The sequence below is a fragment of the Diabrotica virgifera genome, chromosome 7 (genome assembly GCF_917563875.1).
Source record: "Diabrotica virgifera virgifera chromosome 7, PGI_DIABVI_V3a".
Lineage (NCBI taxonomy): Eukaryota > Metazoa > Arthropoda > Insecta > Coleoptera > Chrysomelidae > Diabrotica > Diabrotica virgifera.
The window spans coordinates 195,298,359-195,318,295 of NC_065449.1; the positions used below are offsets into that span (position 1 = coordinate 195,298,359).

At 36.6% G+C, this 19,937-nt stretch overlaps 1 protein-coding gene across 1 annotated transcript; it reads right to left on the reverse strand.

The window, feature by feature from the left end:
- Positions 1 to 12,275: 12,275 nt before the first annotated feature.
- LOC126888693 (golgin subfamily A member 6-like protein 22) lies at positions 12,276 to 14,231 on the reverse strand. The gene has a single exon (XM_050657063.1). It carries the CDS (start codon positions 14,229 to 14,231, stop codon positions 12,276 to 12,278), a length of 1,956 nt encoding a protein of 651 aa, XP_050513020.1.
- Positions 14,232 to 19,937: the final 5,706 nt, after the last annotated feature.

Sequence of the window (19,937 nt, forward strand, 5' to 3'; positions counted from 1 at the left end):
TGTATATTGTATATATTAGGTTACTCTACCTAGTAGAAGCAGAGTTATAGCTAATGAAAAAAGGTTCATATTCGTCAAATTCCAAATCGAATATTTTAACGTACCATAACCAAAAAACAAAACATTTTTTTGGGGAAAAATCATTTTAACTTTTTAAAGTATTAAAAAAATGCTTATTTTTGTTTTTTAAAAAAAAATTTTAGCATCAAAAGTAAACAAGTTACGTTCAAAATAAAGTTGGTCCCTTTTTTTGGTAAGAAATCGGGAAAATCACCCCCTAATTAGCATTTCAAATGTCCTTAATTGTATCCACTGCAAAAGTTTTTACTCGCGTATGTATTGATCATATAATATGTAAGTTTCATCGGTTCAAAGTCCTTATTTTTGAAAGAGCTGTAGTTAAAAGGGCTTGAACGATTTACTTATCACGAGTGTATGCAAATTTAGGGAGCTCGCAAACCAAAGCAATATCCCTACATCGCATGACACACATTGCGGAAAGATACGCACTGAGTGTCACATCTGGTTTTCGGTGAACGAAATTCCACCAAAAGTCACCGAAGGTTCACCGAAAACCAGATGTGACACTCAGTGCGTATCTTTTCGCAATGCATGCCACATGCGATGTAGGATATTGCTTCGGTATGCGAGCTCGCTTAGAAACACCGAATTTTAACCAAATTTTGTCTTACAGAAAAACAAAAACAATACAAAATATTGAGAAAAATAAAGCCGACTTTTTTTATTGTATAAGATTTTTGGTATCTCTAACAATTGTTAAGTTATTTTGAAAAAAAAAAAAAAATATTTTTTCAAATTAAAATTTTTAAAAATTTTACTTTAAAAACAATTTTTTTTTAAATAAGCACTTTAAATCGATGGAATTTACTGATCATATACACACAACATAAGTAAAGTAACTTGTAAAGCGGCAACGATTAATTTCATTTAAGTTGCTAATTGAGGGGTGATCTTCCTGATTTTTTTTGCCAAAACAAAATGGAACAACTTTGGAACTATTTTGAGCGTAACTTGCTTACATTTAATACTAGAATTTTTTTGTACAAAAACAAAAATAAAGCTTTTTATAAACACTTTAAAAAGTTGTAATTTGTTTTTCCAAGAATGCTTTATTATTTGGGTATTTCACACTGAATTATTCTATTTGGAATTTTTCGAAAATTAACCCATTTTTCATTAACTATAACTGTGCTTTTGCTAGGTATAGAGACCGAATATATACACCGTTTTTTTCACTTTTTGATAGGCGATAGTTTTGCTAAAAATATTTTTTTCAACAAAATGTTTACGTTTTGAGTCATTTGCGAAAAAGTGTCTTAAAACGAGGTTATTTTGTTGAAAAATGAACATATTCACTTGAAAATAACTCTAAAAGTATTGATTTGGTGAAAAAACTCTATCTATACAACAAAAGTTGCTTAAAATTAGCCAGTTTATCCATTTCGGGGCTTATCTTGGACATATATTTTTTCACCCCCGAGATGGGGTGAAACTCACCCCCAGGGTAAAAGTACACATCGGCACCATATCACTTTTTTTCTTTGACACGTTAGCTATGCGTAGGTATGCCAAATTTCATGTCAATCCAAGCGGTTCTTTAAGATTTACAGCAAAAACCGTGAAATAATGTACTATAATCTGATATACTACGGCCAATTTTGTTAAACTAAAAGTCAAACAATTAGGCATGCACGTCGACGTCATAGGTTTAATGACATCATAACCCACCGGTTCAAACTTGACAGCAAACATATTGAACACATTGTTCCCCATGGGTATATTAGTTTTTTCGCTACCGTCAAGTTTTGCAGGAATGCCCTGATGCCAAACAAAAAACATTATTTACCACAGCAACTAATGGCTACACTATTTCTCATGGTCATTAAGAGTGTGAAACAAAAAAAAAATATCGGTAATATAAGTCATGTTATCTTATGTTGTCCTACAGAAGAACATGTAATATTTTCTGTCTTTATTTTTTCTTCTCCTTTTTTCATGGTCTTTGGGAGCTGTGACTATTTAGTCAGCAATATTTCTTAAAATTAACGCCTAACTAAACCTACCATACAACAGAACTATTGCGAACCTAATCGACCAATCAAGGATAGGGAAGGGAAAGTGTAGTTGTTTAAAAAATAAACTGTCGTTACAATATAAGCTACATAAATAAAAGATACACTGGGGTGCAACATTAACCGGACACCTTAAAAATGGGTCATTTTTGATGTCTCGAATTTCCTAAACCTGTTGTCCGATTTAAGTGGTTCTTTAATATGTTATAGCCTTATTCGTTAGCAATATGTCTGTAATAATATTGTTACTAAACGGGTAAATTCTCATTGTATACCGGGTGTACCAATGACACTGTGTTTTTTTCTCAAACTTCGCATCGCCCTGCGGAATATTCTAGCATTTATAAAATACTGAAATTAAAACTCAACTATAGATTCATGTTTTCTCAACATTCTGTTTTTTGATTCATTCGCTTATGTTAGACCATAAAAAAGTTAGGTACTTTAACAATTACCCATGTTTTTCATGAATACAGGGTGTTTTTAAACAAGTGTGGCAAACCTCAAGGGGTAATTCTACATGAAAAAATAATGACAATTTGCTTTATAAACCTATGTCCGCAAATGTTTCGTTTCGGAGATAGAGGGTGTTGAAATTTTTCTTACAAACTGACAATTTATTTATTGCTTTAAAACCGCTTGAGATATGCAAATGAAATTTGGTGGGTTTTAAGACGTAGTTATTGTACATTTTTTGACATACAAGTAAGAATTTAATATTTACCATTGGCGCGCATACGGGTAATATGAGCGGTTATATTACCCGTATGCGCGCCAATGGTGAATATTAAATGCTTAATTGTATGTTAATAAATGTGCAATAACTACGTCTTAAAACCGACCAAATTACATTTGCATATCTCAACCGGTTTTAAACAATAAATAAATCGTCATTTTGTAATGAAAATTTCAACACATTTTCAAAGCATTTTCGGACATACCGTTTATAAAGCAAACTGTCATTATCTTTTTATGCAGAATTTCCCCTTAAATTTGGCCATACTTATTTAAAACACTCTTTATTGATGAAAAACCTGGCTAGTTGTTAAAGTACCTAACTTTTTTTTTGGTCCAATGTAAGCGAATGAGTCAAAAACCAAAATGTTGAGAAAACATGAGGCTATAGTTGGAATTTAATTCCAGTATTTTATAAATGCTAGAATGTTCCACAGGGTGATGCGAACTTTTAGAAAAAAACACAGTTTGATTGGTACACCCGGTATACAATGAAAATTTAACTGTTTCGCAACAATACTATTACAGCGATATTGCTAAGGAATAAGGCTATAATATATTTAAAAAATCACTTAAATCGGACAAGAGGTTTAGGAAATTCCAGACATCAAAAATGAGCCATTTTTAAGGTGTCCGGTTAATTTGGCACCCCAATGTATATTTTATATTATATTCTCCAATATTATCACAGACGTCAATTACCATTTATTTACAATATCAAAAAAAATATAATAATGACGTCATATAAACTCGTCACTAATGAAATGCTTGCTGTAATATAAATGGCATGTCAAAAAAATCTGATTATTCCCTATATATTTTTTCAAATTTAGAATATGACATCAAGGAGAACATTACGTGCATTCCTTATCGTCTGACTTTTCCAATACGTACACATGAATTTTGCATACATCGTCTGGGGTAATACTATCAGTTTTCTGGGTCAATCTATTTCCACCACTACCTTCCACAGTATATCTCTGCTTACAGAGGCAAGCGCTTGCTTATAATCTACAAAAATTAATATCTCAATCAACTGCATCATTAAGGGCCGGTTGTTCGAACGCTATCAACAATGATCACTATCAAATATTTAATTACTGTCAAAACTGTCAATGTCAACTTTGGTTGGGTTGCTAAAAACATAATTGATTATAATTCTGAGATTATAATCAATTAATATAACAATAATTATTAACATAATTGATAATAAATCTCATAATTTTAATTAATTACGTTTTCAGCAACCCAAACAAAGTTGACATTGACAGTTTGGTGACAGTAATTAAATATTTGATAATGATAATTGTTGATTAGAGTTCGAACAACCGGCCCTTAGAGCTGTAACTCAATATAACAGTCTTCAATTACAATCAATCCTTTTGTATTTATTTAGTTGCTTTGGACTTCTTGTTCCATTCAGTCACGACAGATATTAAACACTACTTCTTGTTATAATATCAAATACAATGACATTATGTATACATGCGCACATATACACGAGCATCTACTAAAAAAGCAGGTACGAATCAAATAAAGGGACTTCGGAAATTGATTCCTGGTGTATCCAAATTTTCATAAAATAGGGCAAATTATTATCCTGTTAAGAGAAGATCTTAAAACAAAAAATATAAGGCAATGGCAAGGTAAAATATCAGAGAGAGCAGAATGGAAGGACATTATGAAGCAGGCCAAGACTCACAAAGCGTTCTAGCGCCATGAGGAGAAGAATATCCTATTAAGAACCAAGGTGTACCATTTTATGTTACTAGGAGTACATCGAGCGAGATTTAGTTTGTTGACACAAAATACTAAATTGAGTTGAATCATCTGAGTGATAGTGTAGCAAGGACGTACCATTAAGACGCAAGTCTCCGTACAGTGCCGGATTTAGGATACTTGCGGCCCTGGGCCAAATTACCCCGATAACTTCACGATAGCATAACATAAATGAAGAGAAATGCCACTAATGTTCTATTATTTGAATGAGGTACATAAATAGGCTAAAAATTTGTATTCACTAATTGAATATTCTTGATTTACAAATTTGGCTAAAATTCCAAAACAGCTTCAACAACAATTTCTATAATTTATAGAAAATAATATTATATATTATATATACCTAACTCAAAAAGTTAGCAACCAGCAGTTATTTGTAAAAAGATTAATATTGCTAAAATTATTATATTATACCTAAATAGCCCAGTAAATGAACGGGAAATACGGCGATACCCGATACCGTGGAATTTCTAGGGACAACTCCGAATTGCATGAAAATTTGGATTTAGGTTCTACTTACCCTCCACTTACAAGTTGAATTTGTGCCGTTGGTTGCTTTTACTTGGGGGTTGACAGTAACTCCTTCTCGGGGGTGAAAAAACATACGTTCAAGATAAGACCTTCTTCTTCTTCAGGTGCCATCTCCGCTACCTAGGTTGGCAATCATCATGGCCATTTTAATTTTTGAGGCAGTAGCAAAGATAAGACCGGAAATGGATAAATTGACTGATTGTGAGCAACTTTCATTATACAGTCGAGCCCGCTTATTGGAATAGCCTTCGTGCCATGCAAAAGTATTTCTATATTCTAATAACCGATCATTGGTGGCTAATATATTATAGTAACGTTCCGGGACCTCAAATTTTTATTCCTTTAAGCGGGATATTGCTATAAACGGTATTCTAATAAGCGGGTTCAACTGTATAGAGTTTTTTATGTAAGTCAAAACTTTTTGAGTTATTTGCGATTAAAAATATTTATTTTTCAACAAAAAACTACGTTTTCAGACGGTTTTTCGCAAATAACTCAAAAAGTAAATATTTTATCGAAAAAAATATTTTTAGCAAAAGTGTAGCTTAGAAAATAACGAAAAGAGTTGTGTAGTCGTGAAGTGTATAGATCTATCAAAAGCAAATTTGTAGCTTTTGAAAAATACGTTTTTTTGTCCAATTCCAAATCGAATATTTCATCGTGAAATAACCAAAAAATTAAGCACTTTTCGGGAAAACACCATTTAAATTTTAAAAAGGTGTTTAAAAAAATCTTTATTTTAACTGTTTACAAAACTTTCTAGCGTTAATAGTAAGCGAGTTACGCTCAAAATAAAGTTGGCCCCCCTTTTTTTGGCAAAAAAAAAATCATGAAAATTTTCCCGTGTTTAGCTGGTGTTTTTTTTATAATCTACACTTTTGCTAAGAATATTTTTTTCGATAAAATATTTCCTTTTTGAGTTATTTGCGAAAAACTGTCTGAAAACATACATTTTTTGTCGAAAAATAAACATTTTCAATCGCAAAAAACTCGAACAGCATTGACTTACATAAAAAACTCTATAGAACGAAAGTTGCTTAGAACTAGTAAATTTATCCATTTCCGGGCTTATTTTAAACACGCTTTTTTTACCCCCGAGAAGGGGTGACTGTCACCCCCCAAGTAAAAGCAACCAACGGTACAAATTCAAGTTTAAAGTGGAGGGTAAGTAGAACCTAAATCCAAATTTTCATGCAATTTGGAGTTGCCCCTGAAAATTACACTCCAAATCGATCATTTACTGGACTAAAATTAGGATTGCAGTTAATTGTTAAAGTTAAATAACATTTGTTTCATTCGATGGGGAAAAGTACAGGTGACAAAAAAAGACTAAAAAAAGCCGAGTTGAAAAGACATTATAAGTAAAAGAACAAGCAAAATAATATGAGCTGTAACAGTAATAGGCTACGATACTCAAAAATAAAAATATGAAGAATAGAAAAATTTTAGTTAAATTAAATTAAAAAAAAAGTTTTTTTACAAAACGCTGCGGCCCCCTTTTGCTTGCGGCCCTAGGCCGCGGCCTAGTCGGCCTAGCCGTACGATCACTAGGAGACAGATGTGTAAAAAAATAATGGAAGGAAAAAAGCTAAAACGATATATCTTAGAAAAGTGAAGCAGCAGAAATAGAGTACATACGACTTAAAATTTTCTCAAGGTACTTTCTTTTGGCATGTTAATGCTGATATGAATAATGAATATCTTTCTTCTATTCATACTGACAACTCAGACATTTAATATTATGTATATTTAAAGTAGTTAATTTTAAAATGGTTTTGCCAATATTTTTGAGGTGTAACCTGATGGAACCGAGACCAGCTTAGTAATAATATTAGAGAATAAAAACCCTTAAAAGACTATGGTTGCCATATGGCAACCATTGTAAGCAGTGATCTAAATAATTTTTTCAGTAGGTTTCTCTATTAAAAAGCAGATGGCGCATACTGTTCTGAATAGTAAAATAAGTATATTTTAAGGTAGTACTGAAAGTTTAGTCTCAAGTTAGTGTTTGTTTGATTAACATCGTTGTGTATACAGGGTGTCCCAGACTAATTTAGCCACGCTATATCTCTTAAACGAATAGAGATATTCGAAAAGGACAAAAAATGATATATTCTACTTGTAATACACTTTAATACGGCGTACAAAAAAATCATCCCCTATGTATTCATCCCTTAGTTACAACCCCTAACTTTAATTTTTTTGATAGCACCCTGTATCTTTTTTTATAGTTTTGGATGCGGTCTTCCATCGTCTATTCAACACATTTTTTGAAAATAAAATCGGTTCGTAAATAACCAAGAAATTATCAGTTTAGTTTTGTTAATTATGTGTCCCAGACTAATTTATCCAGGCTATATTTCTTAAACGAATAGAGATTTTCGAATGGGACAAAAACTAATCTATTACATTTGTAATACACTTTAATATGGCGTAGAAAAAAAATTATCCCCTAAATATTCATCCCTTAGTTACAACCCCTAACTTTATTTTTTTTAAATATCACCCTGTAAGTTAGGGATGAATATTTAGGGGATGAATTTTTTCTACGCCATATAAAAGTGTATTACAAATGGAATAGATCAGTTTTTGTCCCATTCGAAAATCTCTATTCGTTTTAGAAATATAGCCTGGATAAATTAGTCTGGGACACACAATTAACAAAAATAAACTGATAGGTTCTTGGTTATTTACGAACCGATTTTATTTTCAAAAAATGTGTTGAATAGACGATAAAAGACCACATGCAAAACTATAAAAAAATATACAGGGTGCTATTAAAACAACTAAAGTTAGGGGTTGGAACTAAGGGATGAGTATTTAGGGGATGATTTTTTTGTACGCCATATTAAAGTGTATTACAAGTAGAATATATCACTTTTTGTCCTATTCGAATATCTCTATTCGTTTAAGAGATATAGCGTGGCTAAATTAGTCTGGGACACCCTGTATATCCGATTTTTGTTGGTGCAAGAAAATGGACATCAGATTTGTGTCTTTTCAACTTTTTAATACCTAATATAAATTATTTTCTGTTTAGTATACGATTTTATTTATAAGAATATACTTTTTTTTTTTTTTTTTTTTTTTGGGAGGTGAGAATCTTCAAAAGACCGTCTGGGAAGGTGTCCCAGGTGTGTCGGATTCGATCCGTCACGCTTCACCGTGCCGAACCGCCTACCGACTAAACTCACCTCCTCTTCCTCCAGCCGACAGGTCTGGAACCGCTCTTGGCGAGCATGTCTGACCCGTCGACCTTACTCATAACTCCCCCCGGGCACCCTCTGCGTGCACTCCGTAGATTAAGCGGCCACCCAGCCGCCCCGTCCCGCACACACCCCGCACAAAGACCGGTCGGTGAAGACGACCGTCCCGTGCAGCCCATGTGCGGGTGGGGCGACCGGGGTGCCCCCAATCAAACATGAACTAGCAAAAGGATACCAGTCGACAGTTACGAGCAACTCCAAACATTCGTGCTTTCATCAATTCGCACTCACACTCATACCCATTCATTCTACAGTTAACAGGAAGCAGTCAGTGAGGTTGGGTGTAAAAATCCTCCCCCACTACCTGATACAAAACAAAAAACAGACTAAAACAAGACAAAACAGAAAGTAAACAAAACAATACAAAGGCGGTCAGCATGGGTTAGATGTAAAAGGTCCTCCCCCTGCTGACTACCGCTTACAACACGCAACACATTTGAGTAATAAAATTGATTTAAAATGATAAATATTGTATAAATAAGATTGAAGAAGTAAATAAGAAGATAAAACAAGATAAAATAAATAAATAAGTAAAACTAGTTAAAATAAGACAGACAGCGCAGGTTGGATGTAAAGGATCCTCCCCCCACTGGCTGCCATCTGCGACACAAAAATAAAAACGTTAAAAAAATAAATAAATAGACGGTCATCCCGCTTGCAGTCGCCTCTCTTTCTCCTCTTTGTGCTTCATTGTCTTCGTGACAAAAGCAATGATCAGGTCGAAGTCTCTCTTGCTATTGATAGCTTTATCAATTAGCTCGTGAGGCTCGCCTAGAGGGGATCCCAGTCCCAGCTGCAGCTCGGTACGTCCCGCCTGGTATGCAGGGCACACGAAGACGACATGCTGCGCGTCATCCACTACTCCACACTCAGGGCATAGATCGTCCATGGTTTTCCCTATACGATGAGTAAACTTCCTGAACGATCCATGTCCCGTCAAAAATTGTGTGAAATAGTAGCCGACGCGCCGATGCCGGCACTCGTACCACCTCACCACATCTGGAATCAGGGATCTCGTCCAGGCCGCCTTCTCGACTTCGGCTGCCCATTCCCTCTGCCACATCTCTAGACTTCTTTTCCTTTCTTGTGGACCTGAACCTATTGCCCCGTTGCCCCTCTGGTACATTCGGACTCTTTCTCTGGCCAGGATGTGCACCGGTACAGACCCAGCCACCACCTGTAAGGCAATGGTTGATACGGTTCTATACGCGCTGCACACCCTGATCAGAGGTTTCCTTTGTGTCCTAAGAAGCACGTCTTTATACTTTTTCATTCGAAGGACCTCGTGCCACACTGGGGCTCCGTATAAAACTATGGATAAGATGGATTGTGCCATCACTATTCTCTTCTGGGATCCAGGACCCCCTATATTTGGCATAAATTTATTTAGTATAGAGGTCCTTTCTTCTGCCTTCCGACATGCTTCTTGTACGTGTTGTCCGAATTTAAGCTTGTCGTCGAAAATAATTCCGAGGTACTTAACCGTCTTTTGGGTTCTTATTACAGAGCCTTTATATCCAAATATTATGTCATCTCTCTTTCTTGGTCCCCTCAAGATAATGGATTCTGTCTTCTCTACTGCTAACTTTAGATCATTTCTCTCTATCCAATCTGCGGTCTTCTGTATTGCTTCGTTTACTTTTTGTATTATTCCCCTATTCATGTCGTCTTCGACCAGTAGTGCTAGGTCGTCCGCGTATGCAATCGCTCTCACCCCTCTCTGCCTGTTTACTTCTAGTACCCCGTTGTATAGTATATTCCAAAGTAAGGGTCCCAGGACTGACCCCTGGGGTACACCCGCGGTCATTTCTTTCTTCTTTTTCTTCGATATGCATACGGTTCTTTCAGATAGGTAGTCCTTTATTATGTTGGACACATACTCTGGAGCCCCAAATTCGACTATTCGGTCTACTATGTGACCCCAGTTTGCTGAATTAAAAGCATTTTTTATGTCCAACAGAACAAGGACCACCCATCTTTTTTTACTTGCTTTAGCCGCGTCCCTTATCCAGGTCGCGGCATCGACTGTCGATTTACCTTTTCGAAATCCATATTGTTGATTTGATAGCACTCTTTGATCTTCCAACACGCCCTCCAGCCTCTTCTTGATAAGCCCTTCGTAGAACTTACCAAGGCAGTCCAGAAGGCATATTGGCCGATAAGAGGCTGCTGAATCGGGGGGTTTCCCAGGCTTTAGGAGTAGAACTAAGTTCGCTTCCTTTAAGTCCCTGGGAAACTCTTGCTTCTGCAGTAGGTCGTTGTATATTCTTCTGATCAAACCTGGTTTCTCCGTTGCTATTATTTTTATTGCCTCTGGTGGCAGCCCGTCAGGGCCGGGAGCTTTCCCTGTCTTCATCTCCTGACCAGCTATTCTAACTTCCTCTTCCGTGAACTCCTCTACCATCGTTGGAAATATCTTAATGAAATTTTGATGATCCTTGGTAGGAAAGAGGAGCTCAGCTGATTCCATCCGCTGGTCTTCGTCGAGTCTATATGGGGCGATTATTTTCAGCGTCTTCATAGTGATCTTGTACGCATCGCCCCATATATCTTCGTCCAATGCTTTTATCAGGGTCTGCCACTTTTCTTTTTTCTCTTGTTTTATTTTTTTATTTAAAGTTTTCTTTAGATCTTTATATATTTCCTTGAGCTCGAGGCTGCCCTGGCTTCTCGTATAATTCCTTCGAGCTCTGAGGCATCTCTCCCGTAGACCTTCTATCTCATCCGTCCACCAGTAGGGGGATTTTTTATTATCTTTTCTCTTCACGGTGGCCAAATTTGCTGCACTTTGCAGTGCTCTTCTCAGTTGGCCAAGGTCAGAAATCTCTTGTTCATTAATTTTCCTGACCTCCGATAGGTACTTGGTTTTGTTAAAATAAATCTCCGTGTGTCCTATCGGCCGCCTTATTCCCCCTTTAACCTTTATTTCGTATTGTATATACCGGTGGTAGGTGAATAACTGATCGTCAAGGACATCCCAGCCGTGCACTCTCCTGGATAGCCCTTCACTCGCGAACGTAATATCAATGTGTGTTCGGCTGACCCCCCTTACGAATGTTGGTTTGTTATTGTTTAATACTTGGAGGCCAGCCTGGGCTATCCATTCATTCCATATTTCCCCCTTTCTGTCGTTTATGGGGGCACCCCACAACCTCGATTTCGCGTTAATGTCCCCGGCGATCATCACTTCTTTTTCGTTCGTGGCGGCGCTCATTATTTCATCTACAATTGCTTTGTATCTTATCATAGGGATATTTGGGGACACGTAGCATGCCAGCAGGCTGAAATCCCTCAGTTTGATGAGGATATGATTTCCTCCCCTGACAATACCACGCACCCCCAAACCCCTATTTCTAAAGAGCACCGCCACATTCTTCCCATTATCCTGGACCCAACCACCGGCTGATGTTATTTTTTTGTTCGGTTCCGGGACGATGAGCAAGTCTATTTCTAGCTTGCAGGCTTTTGCGTGGACAAGGTCGTGTGCTCGGCGTGCCCTGCCCACGTTCACCTGCAATATCCGTATACCAGGTTGATCCTTGAGGTCCACTTTGGTTCAGTTCCCAGAGGTCGTTTCTGCGTCGGACTCACGTCTTTCGAAAAAATTAAAAAGCATAAAAGCTAAAACAAATAAATAAATTAATATAAATAAAATAAATAGATACGGTATATAGATATAATATGTAAAAGTAAAACAATTCAATAAATAAAAGCGGTTTAGTAAAATTGAAATAATAGAGTAAAATAGAATAAATAAAATAAATAAAATAGATAAAATAAATTTTAAAGATATAAAATAACACCTAGGTGGGCTGTATATGGGCCCACCTTCGTTTTCCAGGGAGTCTATTTTATGTTTGGTCAGTTCGTTTTAGGGGTTCCCCTCTCCTCCCCTACCGTATACAAGGGCTCGGTACGACGGACAGGCCATCCTGTCCATCCTATGCCCTTCTTCTTTGCATACCGAGCAGTACGGTTTATTACCGCAGCTTGCAACGGTATGTCCCGTTTGGAGACAATTATAGCAGCACGCCGCCCTGCTCTCTTCCTTGCAATCGTAAGTGTTGTGCCCGAACTTTAGGCACTTAAAACACCTAACTGGGTTGTGTCTCTCCATTATTGGACACACAACCCACCCTATTTTTATTGAGCCGTACCTCCTCAGCTCTTCCGCTATGGAGGGGCGTACGGCTATCGTAGCTACCTGCTCCCCATATCTGTTTGTTCGTAGAACCTTGACTTCTATCTCTCTCTCAGGAACGCCTGTATAGCTCTTTATCATTTTCTTTAGAGTTTCCTCACCAACCCCAGGGTCCAACCGCGTAATCGTGAAGAAAGTCTCTTTTCTTCTGATTGCCGTGTCCATCCCGTTCATTTTGCTGTCCAGTTCAGCCCTCAACTTCTCCGCAGCCCCTCTTCCCTTTAACTTTACAAGGAAATCTCCCCCATTCGTTCTTTTTAACTTCTCCACTTGTAGACCGATTTTTCCAATGTCGATTTTTTCTCTCATTTCGCTAAGAACTTCGTTATATTTTTTCCCCCCCATCTTTATAAGGAGGGCTTCTTCTTGTTCTGACTTCTTCTCTACCTCGAGTTCCTTCCCTCTTACTATCATCTCCCATGAGATACTTTCCCTCCGCCCCACATATTCGAGGGCTTTCCTTATGATCTCCTTGTTAAGGTCGTTACCGGCTACGACCCGTACAACCTTTGGTGTTTCATCCATCTCTTTCTTAATTTTAGTTATAGCCTTTTCTGCTAGGTCGTATATATCGCCACCACTTTCTTTTTCTATTCCAGCGACGAACGTGTACCAAATTGTTTTTTTATTTTCTTTCCTCCTAAAGTTCTCAAGGAATTTGATTTCTCCCTCGTTCACTTCCTCTAGTGTTTCTGCCAGATCCTCTCCCACGTCCTTTATTATATTTTCTACCCCCTTGTCCTTCGCATCCTTTTTTGTTACTATCAGACATGTTTTCTTCTCGACCGTTTCTCGTAACCCCCCTTGTTCCCAATTTGTCTTTATATATGCTTTCTCCTCCCATTTGCTATTACATATACTCATGAAGGTTTTTTTTCCTCCCCCCATGTTTAGAGCCCTTTTAATTTTTTCTTGCTCTTCTCTCTGTCTTTCTTGTTCCACTTTTAGCTTACAGTGATCGCATTTTACTTCTTGTTGTGTTTTTTCGGCTATACTGTCGTCTTCTTTTTTGTTGTTAGTGGATTTTATGACCCCTAACAGTTTTTTTAATTCCGTATCCATCTCCACCTTTTCCTCCTTTTTTTCGCTTAGGTTAGTAAATATCTCTATTAGTTTTATATTTAACTCTTCGAGTTTCCTGTTTATTTTTTGTTGTTTGGTTTCGTTAGGAAACTTAATACTCTCTTCCAGTCTCTCCCTCTTCAGATCATTTATTCTCTCTAGACTGTCCCCTTTCCTTTTCTTCTTATTCATGGTTTCATCATCAAGCAAGAAAGAGGCTAACACCCTCTCCTGAATATTTTGCCATCCTTTTTCTATTTTTTCCACTTCCTCTTGTGATCTTTCCTCCCCTATCTCATCGTCATCATTTTCACTGCTTTCCAGCATTTCATCCCCTACTAGTGTCGACTGTTTTGGGGCAGTCGACCTGTTCATCTTCTGTTTCTTTTTATGTGAGTTTATGAGCTCCCTCTCAAAACTGTTCATTCCTTCTTCCCATTTCAAGTCGTCAGGCGACTGTTTTTTCCTATTCTCATTTTCCATATCCGTTCCATTGTCCGTGTCTCGCCGATGGTCGTCTTCACTCACCCCCGTCTGTTCAGAATTGTGTTTATTGGTACTCATATAAATTCCCACGAGTTGGGACGTACTATACGTCTGGCGCGGCAGTGCGCCCTTACCACGCCAAGGCTTGGTTACTTCGGGAGGTCGCCAGGTATCCCGAAGGGATCGTTTGTGATGCTCTAACCCTCGCATCTCTCATATCTTTGGCACGATGCCTTCCACCGTGATAGTGGGGATTGTTTTATTGAGGTTTACTCCTCTAGGCTTTTTTTCACGGTTGCCTCCGGACGCAGTGGCAGTTTGTATTCACAGGCTACCTGGAGTTTCCGCGTAACTGCTGCCTCCCCTGTTACGCGGGATTTGGAATGGATGTGTGGTGGGGTAAGACATGACGGCTACTCGTAGTGGGTATGTCGAAGAAGTTTTCGAATAGAAATTTGTGATCAGAGCCCGATGGCGGAGCCCCCCGCACACTGCTTTGGGGCCCCCCATCGACCCCCGGTCACAATGCTGAGGTGGACGAGATTAACTTTTAGGGATTAGAGTAGCCGTAGGGAAGTTGGAGGGTGATATACATCTGCTGAAGGCGAAAGGCGTCGCAACTGCTCGCCTCAGTTGCGACGCCTTTTTTAGCGTCCAGCGGCGGTGTCCGGCGCTCACCCGGTGCACAGTCGCTGGACGCTGGGACTGTCCTTGGTTTCACCGGTCGTGCTCCCCTCACAACTTTAGGGACCACGATCGGTTACTCGGCCCTCCCACCGTCGTCGAGGTAGAAATACAATCCCAGGAGGGTATATAAGAATATACTGGATTTTAGAAATGTTGCATTAGTTTGCCTTTTTCTTTTAGTGTGTAATTATTTTAGGGCGGGAAAAACTGAAATTGCCATATGGCAACCAGAGTCTCTTTCACTACCTCTTATTGAATGTTTTTATTTTATTTTAGAAGAGGCTTTACTCTTGAAGAGGCGTTACAAAAAGCGTACGTACGCGGACGATTTAGATGTGGAGGGACTCTACATTGAACCACCAGACACAAATGAATTGACCGATGAAGATTCTGCTGATGAGAATAATGGTGGTATGGTAGATAATTTACAAGCAAGCCAATTACGAGCTCCAGCCGAGCTTCAGGTTCGCAATTCGAACAAAAAGGATTTTGCAATGGAGAAAATAGACGCTACTAAGGTATACCTATTTTTATTTTTACGAAAAATATAGGTGATAAAGTTTTATTTATTTTAGGTAAACTGGGACAAAGACGGAGATTTGGAAGCAACTGCTAGGCCATTTCCAGCATCCAGCTGCAAAGGATACAGTAACTGCACGCCCTTTGAACTTTTCGAAAAAAATTTTGATAACGAATTAATCGAACTATTGGTTACAGAATCTACGAGGTATGCACATTTTAAAAATCTAGCAGATCCCCAAATTACGATCAACGACATGAAATGTTTTATAATAATTTTGATCATAACTGGATATAACCAATCACCTGGCAAAAATACTACTGCGACATAGAATATGACCTGATATTAGGTATGATAATCTTAGCCATTTTCTGGTATCTACTCCGGAAAAGAAGAAAAAGAAATGTGCAAATAAAAGGTGCAGGTCTATAATGAGAACGATGTGCTCTAAATGTAACGTTGGCTTATGCCTAGCTTGCAATGTGCAATTTCACACTAAATGATTTATAGTTTTTATTGTTATTCATAGTTGTAGTAATTTTTAATGTTTATTCTAATATAGGTAGTAGGAAGGACTACGGTTGCCATATGGCAATCTTCTTTTTTTTTATAAGAAATATTTAAATTGTTTATTTTTTTATTATAATTTTAATATTTGTTCAAAATAAAACATAAATCACGACCTTTTTTTCAGTTTTTTAATAAAAACAAAAGTCCGTCCTTTAAGGGTTAATACATTAATTCAGATATTTTATTTGATTTATACCTCAATCTTAACTGGCATAAGTACACATTCTCTGGATAAGTACAGCTTAACATATTTTCAATAATCTTTTTTTTTTGTTTAAATTGTAGTTTTATTAAGGTGGAGTGGGGTAAGTTCGGACCTGTTTTCGTTAAGTTTGACTTTACTCGTATAGTATAGTATAGTTGATCCAAAAGATGGCATAACGAAGACATCCAAAGTGAAAGTTATCCTTCAACACCAAATTGTTCTATATGGTCCACACAATGTCCAGAAAAAAGTCACACCATTTTGAGCGTCGGGTTTGGGGAGGAGAGGGGGGAGAAATCGGTAAATATAAAAAGTATCGAAAACCTTCACATTTCACCCTCCGTAACTCTGGAACCGTTGATTTTATAACAATTATATATAGAACCTTTTTCTATAGAACATTCCTTACGCTAAAGCATAGTTTTAGAAATATTGACGAGAAACTTAAAAAACTAATAATTTACCGATTTCTCCCCCATCTCCCCCCCAAACCGGACGCTCAAAATGGTGTAACTTTTTACTGAACAATATGTGGACTATATAGGACAATTTGGTGTTGAAGGAAAACTTTTACTTTGGATGTCTGGGTTAGGCCTTTTTTGGACCAATTATACTATACTACCTCCGTAACTTTGGAACCGTTCATTTTAGAAGGGAAATTTAATGTAGAACAATTTTGTGTAGAGGGTTGTTCATGCTAAACCGCTTAGTTTTAGAAATATTGACGAAAAACTTAAAAAAACTACGAATTTGCAGATTTCTCCCCCTCTCCCCCCCCCCCCACCCCCCAAACCCGACGCTCAGAATGGTGTGACTTTTTCTGAACATTATGTGGACCATATAGAACAACTTGGTGTTGGAGGATAACTTTCACTTTGGATATCTGGGTTTGGGTCTGACTATACCATACTAGTAATAATATTTTTGTAAATTATATTTCAAATATTTAAAATTTTTTTGGTATGAACGTGAAGTAACATAAATGGGGCAAGTTCGTAAACAGCTATTTAAAACTCAATAAAATTTATCTTCATGTGTTATGGGACAAAATCGAACTAATCCGTCATTTATGAAATGCTTTTTGCCAGATTAAATTAAGTTGCTTAGTTTAAAAGTTATGCATTTAAATATAAAGAATGGTTTTCTGCATGGCATTTATGCGCCTGTCCGAATTTCTATCAATGCTCCTTTAATTGTTTCTGCTGATTACGCTCTTCGGTTCGTTTTTATAACATAATATCTAACCATTTTGGATTTAAAAAAAGTTATAAATAAAGAATTTGGGCAAGAAACCATAAAAAGTACAAAAATAATTTTTAAAATTGACTGGAAAAAGCACAAATCCGGTCTTACCCCGCTACATGCTGCGAAATTGCCCCATGCACTAATATTTGCGGAGCAAGCCCAGAGTAGTGATTTTTCCAGTAAATTTCAAATAATCGAAAAGATTTATTTCTTTGACGTAAACTTTAAGCAGTGTTCTTAATACTTACCAAAAATAAATGCACAAGACACAAAATTTGCTCTAAAATACCGGCACTTTCTTCAACAGCTCTAGGTTAGATAGCTACTACTCATGTACTCAGATTTATTAAATGCCAAAATAGTGGCAGAATTACTTCTGACCCACATAACAATTTCATGTTCTTAGTAGATTCATAGAACATACTTTTCAGAAAAAGTATATACTGAGAATATGCTTAATTACCATTGCGAATGTGCAGAGAAGATACTAAGTATATACTACATTACAGTACTTAAACGTTCTATGTATATACTAAGAATGTACTACCGCACTTCTTTATAGTATATACCAAGAACATACTTTTAGAAGGTTCTAAGGAGGTGCTATAAACCTTCTATTTATATACTTAGAATGTACTATCGCACATATTTTTAGTATATGGGAAGAATATTCCAAGGAAGTGCTATATACCTTCTAGTTATATACTTAGAATGTACTGTCGCACATTTTTTAGTATATGGGAAGAATATTCCAAGGAAATGCTATATACCTTCTAGTTATATACTTAGAATGTACCATCGCACATATTTTTAGTATATGGGAAGAATATTCGAAGGAAGTGCTATGTAACTTCTATTTATATACTTAGAATGTACTATCGCACATATTTTTAGTATATGGGAAGAATATTCCAAGAATGTGCTATATATTTCTCAGAAGTATGTTTTCAACATCACTCAATCTCATCCTAGGTTCTACTAATATATTATATTTACATATTCTAATTGGATATGAGAATGTAGTTATTATATTCTACAATATTACGTAAAAAGTAAGTATTAAGTATTAAGTAAAAACATAGGTACCTATGTATAATAAATATTATATGGATAAGTAAGTATATATAAAATATAAGTAATATATTTAGTTATTATGTGCACATCAAAATAAAAATGCTGCTTATATATTATATAATAGCCAAATATATATAATATGTATGTAAATTACTAAAATTTATAGGTATCTATATACATACTTTTACTTACTAGGTATTTAGGAAATATTGAAGTACCAATATGAATTTATTATCTTCAAGCTGCCGGCAAACAAAATAAAAAAGTTATTTATGTATGTTCTTAAAAATATTTTAATCCTTGTAGCTAGAAATACTTCGTCTTCGCTTCGTCCTAACAGCGTAGACACAAATGCCTAACTAATTGTACTGGAATGGAAAATATTTTCATATTTTGTCCTTGTTATTTGTTACCTACCCCCTTCCGCTGTGCAGGTATAATAGACAATGCAAAATGCAAGGGTCAGAATGACAATGAATGGCCGTTTTCGGATTCCCGTTTCACGTTGTTTGGTTGTGGATCTTTACCTGAATGTAATGTAGTTAAAAATAAAATTACACCTAAAAATACTCATGGTATATTACATTCCAGGGGTAGCCAAGCTGCTTGATAATCGAGCCATTTTTTAAAATTTGAAATTTTTGGCGAGCCGCAACTAAATAATTATTTAAAAAGTGCAAAAAAGGTATTTAATTTTTCTCATACTGTTTGGACTACACGAACTTTAAAGTGAAATAAACTGGTTCACATCGTTGTTTCAAATATGCAAATAATTCTACAAGCAGCCTATACTAATTTAGAATACTTTAATTCTTCATCGTCTTTTTCTCGTACGGCCTACTGATCTTCTACCGTCTCTTAAAAAGCACTGTCTTTAACACTCTGTCTTCCTCTGATCTTACCACATGAGCTGCCTATCTTATCTTAGCTTTTATATCTCTTACGATGTTTCAGTACCATACAGTCACTAATTCAGCTTTGCGGCGCCTTCTCCACTCTTCTGTCAGTTCATCTCTCTGAGGGCCAAAAATCATTCTGAGAACTTTCCTTTCAAACACCAGCAGCTTATTTTTTCCCGCTGATGTAGAGTCTATGTTTCACTACCATATTTAACAAATTGGAAGAATAATTGACATACAGTCTTAATTTAGATTACATTTTTAGCAACATAGATCTTAATAATGATGATAGGGAGTATGATGCTCTGTTCCACGCAGTTATTCTTTCTGAGATCTCTTTTTATATGTGTTTGTCATCCGTGATTACTGCCCCTAGATATTTAAACTCTTTTACTACTTCGAAGTTGTGGTCATTAATAGTATGTTCTGCCTAACCCTTGGTCTTGGATTTTTGGTTACTTGCATGTTTTTCGTCTTCACTTCATTTATTCGAAGGCTCAGACTACCTGTTCCTCCCACTAGTTGTGAAAACACCTCTCTCACGTCTCTCGTAGAATGATCGACTTCACCTAGATCATTAGCAA